Genomic DNA, 12776 nt, shown 5'->3' on the forward strand with positions numbered 1-12776 from the left:
TGTTTCTAGGCTCAGAATGTGTCATTTCTTTTGTGGAAAATCCAGTGATAACACGTTGCTTCTCAAAGGTATTGGGACACTGTTCAGGGTTGTAATTTATGGTAAGAGAATTGAATTGCAGTTGCTCAGTGCATCATGCTTTTCTGACTGTTGACTTTGGCTATTAATCGTCATCACTGCCGCTTTACTGCAGTGGCTGTCATTGGCCAGCTGCTTGGCCCCAGTCCATTGCACATATCATATAAGAGCCCTGTCACTGCTGAGAGCTGCATCAGAACCCTAAAGCAAAAGAAGCTGTGCTCAAGAACTGACACTAGACAGCAAAGACTGAAAAATAGCAACATGTGCAAAGGACTAGCTGCACTGCCTGCTACTTGCCTAAGAAGGTATGTCTTTAACGATGCAGTTTTCAGATCTCTTTTTGTGCTTCTATTTCCAGCAATGTTCACTTGATGTTTTGTTTCATGAAATATAGCTTGAACGAATGTGCCGTGTGTGTTTTTTATGGACTTTAAATGACCAGGCAGGCAGATTTTAAAAGAAAAAGAAATGGCAAACTTTGCAGCAGGGTAGTTTAAATTAACAATTTACCATTCATATGAGAAAGACACAAAGAGCTGAATGCTGCCGAGAGCTGCACCTTCCCCACAGCTTCTTTTGGTGTGGTTTAAAAAGATCAGTTTTAAAAAGAAGGGATTGCAGATCAAAAAGGCTTTGGTCATCACAATGTGTATGTGACAGCTACTATTGCTGTGAATCCTTTCAAGTTCTGCTAATGTTAGATAAGAGTGTTGTTTATTTTTTGGAACACCTTTTTATTAGATTCTTGTCTACTGCAATATTGTTTAATTTCTTGAATTTCTTACCAGTTATTTGAATGCTTAAATGTAATGGATGAAAATGGTCAATTAAAAAAGAATTATTCCTGCACTGACTTAGTTTTAGGGTTTCATAAAGGTTTGGCATTAGCAATAATAGAAGCTCCAAAATATGGCCATTAAAAAAAAAATCTGTGATCTTTCCCGGAATAGCTTTTATTCCCCAATTGTCGTCATCCCTACAGTAGCCTCTGTATGCGTCAGGTAAAGTCTTTATAACATGCTGCTCCACATGCTTTAAAATAAACTGAGAGCTGGAAACATTGAGCCTTACACTGTAGCTAAAAGTACTGTTTCAATGAAATATAGCATATACAGTATGTCCATTGGAAAATTTTATCACATTTACTTACACAAGGTACTCAATTGAATTTATGTAGCAGTTCAATGTTTGTAGTCAGAACTGTAAGATGTTTGTAGTCTTTGTAGGCATCCTTTTGTTAATCACATTTATGTTGATTCTGAACAGTGCAAAGGACATGAAACATCGTCTGGGCTTCTTGTTGCCAAAGACAGAGACAGTGAGTGATCACAGTTCAACGTCCATCAAGAAGGACAAAACAGGTGCCATGCACAGGTATTTGTCTCCCTGAAACCAGCTCAGATTATACGCAGTTTTGAATGTTGCTTATCATGAGATGCACAGATGCAATAAGAAAATAAAACTAATCTGTCCTTTTTTCATTCCTTACTTCAAACACTAGAGTTGTGAATCCCTGCTCGCAAATGAGCAAGCCTTTTCAATCCTGCCTTATTCATGTTTATCATCTCTTTTGATCTCCCTTAGCCAGCTTTTAACCATAGCCACAAATCCACCCTGTAGCCCCAGTTGGGAGACCAATGACTCTCAAATTCCTGAAGAGTAAAATTGATTTTACTTACGATACCGAAAACTAGCAAGTCAGAATCAAATAAACAATGCAATGGACAGGGTGGAGCGGAGTTTGACTTTACTCTCCCCTACACTCCCTCCTCCAAAATCAATTGCCTAGTTCACTGGATGACAGCACATCTCTTACATATAAGGTAATGTTTTCTTACATGTTAATTGGTATATTATTATTTTAAGTGTGCTTTCCCCTTAAAAAGCTCATCATGCAGATAAGGCAGGAACCTGGATATTATCACATGACCAGAGACTTTGGTCACTCTCCATCATAGCATCCTTGACAAAGGATGCATCTAGAGATACTCTGTCTAATCTGCAATAATTTGGTCATAAATAAACCCACCAGAGAGCTTTGAGTAAACAGAATACATGTACTGGATTTGTGTTTCACAGTGATAGCACAATCATTATGTTGACCTGCTACAGAAGTGTGAGGAATACACCTTAACTCATTTATAACAAGGCTGCTCAATCAAAACCCTTTAATATCACCATTATTTCCAAAAATAATATTCTACTGATCCTGTCCTTACTGGCTAACTGCTCATTTACCTGTCTATTAACATTTTTGAACCAATACCACAAATCTTTCTATAAGTGAAAAGGTGTTTTATTTACCATCTTCCGTGATGTGGAGATGCTGGTGTTGGACAAGGATGGACAAAGTCAGGTCACCTGATGAAGGAACAGCTCTCTGAAAGCTTGTAATTCCAAATAAACCTGTTGGACTCTAACCTGGTGTCATGTGACTTCTGACTTTATCCATCTTCTGTCACGTTGGTACAAAGTGAAAATAAGCATTCATTGGTACTTCACCTAACCAGATATTTGTTGCCTGAGGCCAGGTAATAAATATCTTGCTGTCTCCACAACCAAAACAGAAAGAGGGGATTAGGGGGTAACTACTGAGAGAGCAGTATTCTTCCAATTGTTGATTATTCTCCTTCTTTGCTGTTCTGAGTATCAATGCTGGCCCAATGGTAGTGTTGAGCTAGTTCCTGGCCCTAATATAATAGAGGTCTAATCTTAACTCTGCATTAAACTTTTTAACTACTGGGATCTGATGGCTATTAACTCAACAAACCTTTAAAAGAGTGATTTGCATATTGAATTTTGTTGCAAATTGACAAGTTCTTGCTAGAATATCTGCTCAAAGAAAAATGTCACTGCCATTTCCTATGTGCTAAAGATTGTATCCATTTCTAGTCATCAAGGAAGGCGGAGTGGACTGGAGTAAGATCTTCAGTCTCGCTCATCCTAAACTTGTATGCACCAAGGATGGGATACAGAAGCAAATTTAGCTTTCAACGTGGGTCTACATGACCTTCCAGTCAACTGCGTGTGGATAAACTAGTGGAAAGGGGGGAGGATGGGAAGCAGTGTGCATGTGTCACAGTTTACTCCCAGTCTCTGTGTTTTCACAGTCTCTCACTGTATGCCCCCTCCCCACCACCAACTCTCCCCCAAAAACCCCTATACCCTGTACGTTTTCCCTCACACAAAAAACCCTCTCCACTCTCTCACTCCCTTCCTCGCCCACATACACACATTCTCCTCCTCCGACTCTCACCCACTCCCCGGTCCTCATCAACAGCAGTTATAGGAGAGAGATGGCCCATGTTTTGAGGAACAGCAATGTGTTGGCCTATCACTTGTATTGTGAACGCTGGTCTGCAGGCCACATGAAGACACATGGCAGGAGAGATTTGCACCCCCCCAACCCCAGGACATATGTTGGGCAAGTCAACAATTTAAACTGTGGGTTCAGGTTTATTTTGTACCACCACCTCATCAGCACTAGCCAGTTGAATATAGTTACGGTCAATACTGTGAAAAGATTTTGTTTATTTTTTTAAAAAAAGAAACATTTCGCCCCTAATAGATATATTTTCTTTCTCTTTATTGGAACAGGGTCAATTATAAAGAAGTCAAAGAATGGAGTGAATCGTTTCTGAAATTAATATCCCATAAACGTAAGTAGTTATTGAAAAAATAATCATGCTTGATTCATTTGGTTATCAATAATCAGTGTTAGAGAATTAGCTTCAAAACAAAGCCAAATCCTAGCAACTGGAAGCACTTAGATGGCTAGAAAGCCATTAGGTTCTGATTATCAGCAAAGTCTTAATAACCTGTGATTAATCCAGTCATTAACTTCTGTGATGGTTAATATTAATACTGAAAGCTTTAGAAAAGTCAATGACCTTTGCTAGAAGCCATAATTTATTCTCTCAAGCTGCATACGAGTAATTATCCAAAATCCTAAAATGGCCTATATTAAAAATGAGTTACCATTTTTAAGAACAGCAATTTAAAAGTTATCTTCATTAAAAACAATTCAAAATGTTTGTAATTGGTAGTTATAAAAGTCATCCAGTTTCCTCACATGGTTGTCAAAGCTAGAGCTTAAATATAATTGTTCTCTCTCTTTTTATGAAGCTTCTAACTGCTGCTATACTTCACTGGCACCTGTTGGGGCTATTGACTTATTCCACTGAGATTGTTGAGGTAGCTCACTGGAACGGTTGATGTATTTGAGAGGGATTGTTGAGGTATTCCACTGAGGTTATTGGGGTACCTCATCAATGATCTCTCGAGGGCTGTTGAGATATTTTGTAGAATGTGGATCCAAGTGGTTGCTTAGAAACCCAACTTGCATTTGAAAACACAACAATGTGAACAGATGTACATAATTGTATTTCCCTTGTATAATTCTGTTTACTTAGACAAGAAGCTATATTAATCTGCAAGCACATACTTATAATAAGTGGGGTCAACTTATATCACAACAGAGGACAAGTCCAAAAATAGCCTTGAGAAAAAAAAATTCAGTTTCTCAACATTGAAATTCTGTGCCCATTCATACTGTCAGTAAATCTGTCCCTGGTTCTTGCCCCCAAGTTAACAAATTAATTCCAGACAGAAAAGAACTCTGATGGGAAATACATGTTTAAAAGCTCCTACTAATATACATGTTTAAAAGCATCCTGTCTTCAAGAACCATGATCCTCCACATCCTTCCAAAATGGAAAGGCATGAGCTATAAGGGGGGAGGCTGACACACTGGTAGGGAAGGTGGCAGGAGGGATACCAGGCAATTGCCAGCTGTCATTCCATTTTGCCAGTGGTGGCCAATTGAGCCACCTACAGACCCGGTTAAAGGCCACTTCTTGCCCCTAATCATTTTGCCCACATCAGGGGCAACTACCATCAGATCAGGTAAACCCTGGCAACCTCACACAGTCTCAGAGGTTTGGTTGTCCGTGACGGAAATTCCCTGTCCAACAGAAAAGTCCCCTGGTGCAAGTGGCTATCTTGGTCCTAACAGGCCGAATGTGCACCATGACACAACTGCTTGCCTTCCCCAAAGAAATCAATAAGTCTTTGCAGGTGCCTCAGCAGCAAGGTGCCCTGTGCTTGGATGATGCAGTCCCAGCAATGACCACTGGTAGTGGTGGCGCTAATGAGGTTGCTGATTGCCTCTGGCGGAGGCCTTTTTTTAGATTGAATTACCTACAGTGTGGAAACAGGCCCATCAGCCCAACACGTCCTCACCGACCGTCCGAAGAGTAACACACCAGACCCCCGTCCCTCTGACTAATGCACCTAATACTATGGGGTAATTTACCATGGCTAATTCACCTAACCTGCACATCTTTGGACTGTGGGAGGAAACCGGAGGAAACCCACGCAGACACTGGGAGAATGTGCAAACTCCACCCAGGCAGTCGCCCAAGACTGGAATCGAACCTGGGTCCCTGGTGCTGTGAGGCAGCAGTGCTAATCACGGAGCCACCGTGCCATCTCAAATCACTCTCAGCTGGCAGACTATTGCCCCCTAGATCCCCTCTCCAGCTGTTACAGTGGGTTCAGCTCCTACTTTCTGACCTGGTAGCCATCCTTCCAGATCCTTTGCAATGAGGTCACCTTCCCCAGCCTCTGAAGTCAGGCCAACAACTATCAGGCTATATTTGGTTATGACCTATCCCTGGAGGGTCCCTCACCTTGGCCTCAAGCTAGCCATCAGCTTGAAACCAGACACCTGCATTTTGCCAGCAGTCACCCGACTGGGGTAATACTTGCTTCTAATGTCTAACTGGGAGACACTGAAACCAAGTGTTTTAACTTATCCGAACTATGACTAAGTCCACAGTGATTCAACCTAGAGCCTTCCAGTGCTGCTTAAATTTTCTCCCACGTGTTGCATCTACCCAATGGTCCCAGGGTGAGTTTTAAAGGGACATTGTATTTTGGTCTGGGCAATGAGGAATGTCCTATTTGAAGGCAAAGTTTTGTTCAGCATTTTTCCTAAAGGCAATACCCCTTTAAAGAATAAATAGACTGTAGATTATTTTTGCTCAGGTTGAATGAAAAGGGCAAAATCTGGGTTGCTTTTATTTTTGCTACATCCTTCTGGACTGTCCCATGATGTGATGTTAGTTCAGCTGATAGCATGTTGCAGCTGTCGCTTTGAGCAGAGCAATGTCTAGGCTTCCCCCTTCCCTCACAGACTGCAAGAGATGGGATGAAATGTTTAATCTGGCTGACCAAGTTCCTCAGTTCAATCACCAGGGAGTCCCACACAGCCCTGTGCCAACGAAGGACCTTCCCATGCTCCAGACTTGATGTACGTGTTAGTAGTCAGCTCTGGAGGCCTAGAGGCAGGACGTTTGTTTATGTTGTCAGCTGTCCTGATGTTAAGAGCCATGTGGCAGATGTTACTTCACATCTGGTTAACTGGTCCCCTGGGACGTTACAGTCAGTCACTGAGCAGTCTGCTTTGATTCCCAACAATCTATTCAGAGACAGTCACACTGAGGGTCACTTACTGTCCATTCCTTCTCAGGCAGTATCTATGATCTGAGGCCATGTTTAGTTTTGCAGCCCATCATTTGTTGAGACATTAATTTCGAGCTGTGCACTTGAGTACAAATAAGCATTGGATTTCTCTTACTTTGTAGCACTCCATTCAAAACATGCTCAAACAAAAATACGAATGAAAAGCCATGTTTGAGAGGCTTGTTTTTTAAGAGAGCTGAATTTTAATTTAACATCACCACTTATTTTCCTTTTCTGTTCTGAATCATTCTTGTATCCTTAAACTGTCAAGGTTTTGCAGGCAGTGAATAGACAAATTCAATGACATTTATATTTGCTAGGAAAACAATAGCTTAAGTGCAAAGAATGGGAAATATAATTTAATTATGGTTTGTGATCCTTTCCATCCAAAGGCAGGCGACAAAACTAACAATATGCAATGGACTGTCGATGAGAATCTGCCATTCCAGTTTCTCAACTGCATGTCACTAAGTGATTTTGAACAAACAAGTTCAAAGCTGACATGTTGGTTTAGATTTTGACTTTTTGCAATAGTATAAATTGAGCAATGGCAATTATGTTTTCTCACCAGATACTAGAAGGTAGAAATTACTATTGCAGATGATATCAATGTATCACAGTTCCCTCTCAGCTTAAGTATAAAATAGAGTGAACATTTCTGTCAAAATACAGAAGTATATGATTAGATGCAAGTGCATTGAGCATTTGTACAAAAACACTGCCACTTAATTTCTATCTTCCATTTATCCACTAATTGATGGTAAATTGTCTGTTCATCTCTGCTAAAGTGCAAATCTTTCTATTTCTTTTTATCCTTAGATGGCCTAGTCACATTCACTGAATTCCTCCAGTCTGAATACAGTGAGGAAAACATCATGTTCTGGCTGGCATGTGAGGAATACAGAAAGTGTAAATCTCCTGCAAAACTGGCATCTAAGGCGAAGAAGATTTTCAATGAATACATCACAGTCGAGGCTCCCAAAGAAGTAAGTTTGCAATCACGGAGGAATAGTTTGTGATGGGGACATGTTGGTGAGTCAGGGTCTCAAGGAAGATGGACCAAAGTGTGTCCTCCTTTAGCAATATTCAAGTTCTGTGCCTCCAGATGATGATTTATATTAGTTATGAATGAATTGAATGTCAGGGCTGACTGAAGGGGTTGCATATCTACCCTTGATTTGAATATTTACTTGTTCCTAGAAATCATAAGACTGCTGATGGAGGCTCAATTCTCTCTCTGCCTCATCTCTGATACTGCTGAGAACCATGTATATGGAGAAGGACATTAAAAGAAGAACTTACTTTTTACAGCAACTTACATCCTCGGGAAGCTCCACAACCAATTATTACTGTGGGTGTGTTGTAACGTGGGGAAAATTCAAAAGCCATTTGTGGACAGCAAGGCCCCACTAACAGGAAATGTGATAAATAGCCTGACACCTTGTGTTAGTGACATTGATTGAGAAAGGACACCAAACCAAACTTCATCAAATTGTGCCATGACATCGCCTACATTCACCTGGAAAGAGGAAGCCTCAGTTTAACTTTTCATCCCAAAGTTATCACTTTCAACAACAAAACATTCCTTCAAAATTAGTGTGTAAGCCTAGATTATAAACTTAAATGTTTTAATGCAAGGTAAAAAAAAGAGCATTTTCTCATCTAACATTTTGGTGAGACCTGATGGCATGGTTCTCTGTCTAAATGTTAAGTATTCCCTGATTGGATACTGTATACCCATTTAAAAGGGAACTACTTCTAATCTGCCTCCACAACATGCCTTAAGCTTCAAGAAAGCAATTTCCAAATTGCCAGCATTTGTTCCCATCTCTCATGCCTGACATTCTAATCATCTCTGACTAAAGTTGCCATCTTAGTGCCAACTATGTTGTGCAAGTATGCCAAGGAAAGACTGAATTGAGGTGGCACCAAACAGAGTATTGTAAGACTAACCACCTTAAATGAGAGAGATCTTGCGACTTTCACAAAATATGCCAATTTTACCCAATGGTCTAGATTGCTTTCTAATTCAAGTTCTGGAGGTGACACTGAGGGTGAATTGTGCTACCCAGAGTCCTAGTCTACCCTGAAATTGACAGTCAACTATTAAAATAATGCTGTAGCTATATCTAAGGATGATTATCTAGCCATGGTCATTAGGATTTGGAGCTCATTTTGTCTATTTTCTTAGAAGAAAGTGAGGACTGCAGATGCTGGCGATCAGAGTCAAGTGTGGTGCTGGAAAGGCACAGCAGGTCAGGCACCATCCGAGGAGCAGGAGAATCGATGTTTCGAGCATGTTGATTCCTGATGAAGGCTTTATGCCTGAAACATCGATTCTTCTGCTCCTCGGATGCTGCCTGGCCTGCTGTGCTTTCCCAGCGCCACACTCTCGCCTATTTTCTGTACTGTTTGACAATGACCCATCGAAGTTATTTTGATTGTGGCAACATGCAATGACAATAAATTGCAGCAACAGACCTTGTCAGTGAAAGTAGCCCTCTTTACTTCTCAGTTCTGAATGAAGAAGTAGAACTTGTTCCATAACTTTGACAGCCTTTTTGCTCCTGGTTTTTCAGGTGAACTTGGAGTCCCACATCAGAGACAAGACCAGAAAGAATATCCTTGAGCCAACGTCTTCTAGCTTTGATGAAGCACAGAACAAAATCCAAACCTTGATGCAGAAGGACTCTTACCCCAGGTTTCTCAAGTCCAAGATCTACTTGGATTTACTGAACCAAACTCAAGCAAGAAGTTAACCAAAGATCCAAGCACAGACACCTTTGACATCTGACCCACAGCGCTCACACTCCCGGTTTACTAGGATTGCCAACGCAAGGTGGTTGACTGTGATTTTAATTTCAAAATCTTTGTTAGGTCATATTTAAAAGAAAGGTACAAATTCTTGTTGAGAGTTACTGCAGCTAAATTTGACTAACATAGCACTTTAAATCCTGGAGAATGAAGACATCTCTTCGTGCCATTTTAGCAAAGGACAAGAGTAGAATATTTCATTGTTTTTTCAGTCATGTTTTTCTTTCATGGTGCTATTTTTTTTCCTGAGTCCATCAAAATTTTCTGCTCTCTAATTAGGAAGAGCAATGTTGTTGTTGATATTAGGGTATGCAAACAAGTTTGCGTTCTCAATGAAATAACTTCAACAGACCTATATGACCTTAATGTCAAGTCAGTTCCTGTGTTAGATTTTGTTTAGTGTGTCTGTATTGTTAAAATGCCAAGAGTGAGGTGCCCCACCCACTTCATTCTGCTTTCTTTCATGTTCTATGCATGGTCATAGATTATGTGGTAGCTCAGGAAGCTGAGTCATTCCTTTTCACCCACTGTCAGACAGATTAAAGAAAAAGGAGAAAGTGAGGACTGCAGATGATAGGGTGTCAGAGTCGAAGTGTGGCACTGAAAAAGCGCAGCAGGTCAGGCAGCATCTGAGGAGCAGGGGAGTTGGCATTTCGGGCATAAGCCCTTCATCAGGAATGGCTTATGCCCAAAATGTCGACTCACCTACTCCTCAGATGCTGCCTGACATACTGTGCTTTTCCAATGCCACGCTTTTCGATATTGAAGAGGGCATAGGTTTTGGGTGAGAAGGGAAAAGTTTATAAGGGACAACCTTTTAATGCAGAGAATGGTGCATGTATGGAATGAATTGCCAGAAGTAGTGGTGGAGACTGGTACAATTACAACATTTTAAAAGGCATCTGGATGGGTATGTGAATAGGAAGGGTTTAGAGGAATATGGACCAAGTGTTGGCAAATGGGGCTAGATTAGATTGATATCTGGCCAGCATGGAGTTGTACCAAAGGGTCTGTTTCCATGCTGTACATCTCTGACTCTAAATAGTAAAGTACACAGCACTGTTGCATTCCAAATAATACCACATTGAAAGACTGAGGGCATATGGAATCACCATCACCTCTAAATTCCTCTCCACACCTTGCAGTATGCCAGACTGGACATATATCAACAATCAGTCATAGTTCCTGGGTTAAAGCTCTTGATCCTCCTGACCTACCTGCATTCTGACAGTGTCTTCAATGAGTGAACTGCAACAGTTTTAGAAGGCTCAGCAACAACTTCTCAAGAAGTTGCAGACATCTAAATGATTGCCAGATATATTCATCACTAAAATATTGAAAGACGCACACATGACAGCATCACAACATTGCTGATTATTTTTCAGCTGAAACATTGATAAAATTATTTTCAAAATGCAACATGACACAACCTGTCCAGAAATCACCCTATACTTACACGCAAACTACTTGAAAAGTAATTTCATTTATAGAAAAAATATATTTATACCACAGTGTAAGAATCATCACCTCACCAGAAATGTGTTACTACACAAAGCAGTACTGGTGAAATTGATCTGTGGAAGCAACAGTCATGTTTGTTCTATATATTTGTCCAGAGTGTACTTTCGATACTGAAGTTAATTGTGGAATTTGAGAATAATTTATTGTATTCAGGATTAATGTGAAAGTTTAATTATTTTTATATGCGTTATATTCAGTATTGTTCAATCTCAAGTATATCTGAGTTAGTCTGAAAGGCTGCAGTGTGATGTACTTTTGCGAACTAAACAACATCTGAATTCTAAGTTTAGATGCAGAGTTGCTGTAAGAGTCATTGTTGCTCTTATATATTTATTGCCTAAGTTATGGTGTATGGGAATTTGTTTTTATTTTACATACACAAATAAATTATGTTTCATATTAACCTACTTGTCGAAATCATTATTATTTTAACCCACTAATCAAGTGCCTGTCATAGTTTAACCTGAATTTTGACTCCAAACTTATTCCTGAAAGTGGTGACTTTCCTTAGGACAGATCTCCAGGCACTGGCCAGAGAAGGAGAGAGACTGAAGAAAGATGGAACACAATACTTCAGTTCCTGGGAAACCACTGGGGAAGGCAGCAGAGGGGGAGGGTAATTGGCTGGGTTGGCACTGAGCTGCCTCCGTAAGGTTTGGGAGGGAATGGCCCATTGTAACCTCCTCACCCACAGCCAGTTGAGGCCTTCAAATGACCAATTAGTGACTGCTATTATCACTCCAGCTCCAGGCCAATTGGGAAAGAGAGATCCTAACTGACTATTGAACCAATGGGGAAGCTTGTGAGTTTGCAGCAGTGGGAGACGCTCTTGACATTCAGCAATTTGTGCAGGACTGAGGAATGAGACGTCGACTTTGCTCACTTTCTTCCCCGTTCTCCCTTCTCCCAATAAGCTGCAAACCAAGAAACCCTCTGCCTGCCCCAACAAGCTACACTTAACTTCCCCAGCAGTGATCATCCATCCTGGAAATTTTGAGGCAGCGGGCACTCAAAGGTCACTCTGAGGTGACACTTCCGGGTTTTGGATTAGCCGGCTTCAATTGACTGCCACCTGCAGCATGGCAGGACTTCCTACACTGAGTCCCAGTTTCAATCGAAAGCCTGACTGTCAATAGATCCAGGGGGTTTGCTCACCATAGAAAGCTGCAGGTCTCCCTCTTGGCAACTCTCCCGATTTCATCTGAAAATGGGAAGACCCTAACACAAGAGAAAGGGGAATGCGAACAGTAAAGACAGAAAGAGATAGAGAGACAGAGAGAACTAGCAAGGAAGAACAGACAAACATGAATGACTTTGCTTTTGTCAAGGAAAGGAAAGAGGAAATCTCTTGACGGTACGCTGATGAATTGGTTGACCTATTATAAAACAATTAAAGGGCATAAATAACCTCAGGTGGGGTTGGTGCATTTATTACTCTATTCAATTATGCTGACATGGCCACCATCATTTTGGATAGGCTCTGAACACAGTGTGGAGAAAGTGAGGTCTGCAGATGCTGGAGATCAAAGCTGAAACTTTATTGCTGGAACAGCACAGCAGGTCAGGCAGCATCCAGGAAACAGGAGATTCGACGTTTCGGGCACAGGCCCTACTTCAGGAATGAGCAGAGAGCGTTCAGCAGGAGAAGATAAAAGGTAGGGAGGAGGGACTTGGAGGAGGGGCGTGGGAAATGTGATAGGTGGAAAGAGGTCAAGGTGAGGGTGATAGGTCGGAATAGGGTGGAGGCGGAGAGGTCAAGAAGAAGACTGCAGATCTTTGAGGGGCCCTATTCTCTCCCTAGTTACCCTTTTATCCTTAATATATTTGTAAAATCC

The 12776-nt window shown here is 41.1% G+C and overlaps 1 protein-coding gene across 1 annotated transcript; it reads left to right on the plus strand.

Annotated features, from left to right (window-relative positions):
• Window positions 1-290: 290 nt before the first annotated feature.
• Window positions 291-10038, plus strand: LOC122554788 (regulator of G-protein signaling 4-like). Its single transcript, XM_043700163.1, has 5 exons — window positions 291-386; window positions 1348-1455; window positions 3679-3740; window positions 7426-7592; window positions 9186-10038. The coding sequence occupies exons 1-5, from the start codon at window positions 343-345 to the stop codon at window positions 9363-9365; spliced, it is 561 nt and encodes a 186-aa protein (XP_043556098.1). The 5' UTR covers window positions 291-342; the 3' UTR covers window positions 9366-10038.
• The last annotated feature ends 2738 nt before the right edge of the window (window positions 10039-12776 follow it).

Source organism: Chiloscyllium plagiosum, chromosome 11 (assembly GCF_004010195.1).
Source record: "Chiloscyllium plagiosum isolate BGI_BamShark_2017 chromosome 11, ASM401019v2, whole genome shotgun sequence".
In the NCBI taxonomy this organism is placed as follows: domain Eukaryota; kingdom Metazoa; phylum Chordata; class Chondrichthyes; order Orectolobiformes; family Hemiscylliidae; genus Chiloscyllium; species Chiloscyllium plagiosum.

Bases quoted from the DNA above. Each gene is read 5' to 3' on its own strand.
- LOC122554788 (XM_043700163.1), top strand. From the start codon at position 343: ATGTGCAAAGGACTAGCTGCACTGCCTGCTACTTGCCTAAGAAG. The intron at 3,741-7,425 runs GTAAGTAGTTAT...TTTTATCCTTAG, and splicing joins GAAATTAATATCCCATAAAC to ATGGCCTAGTCACATTCACT. The intron at 7,593-9,185 runs GTAAGTTTGCAA...CTGGTTTTTCAG, and splicing joins CAGTCGAGGCTCCCAAAGAA to GTGAACTTGGAGTCCCACAT.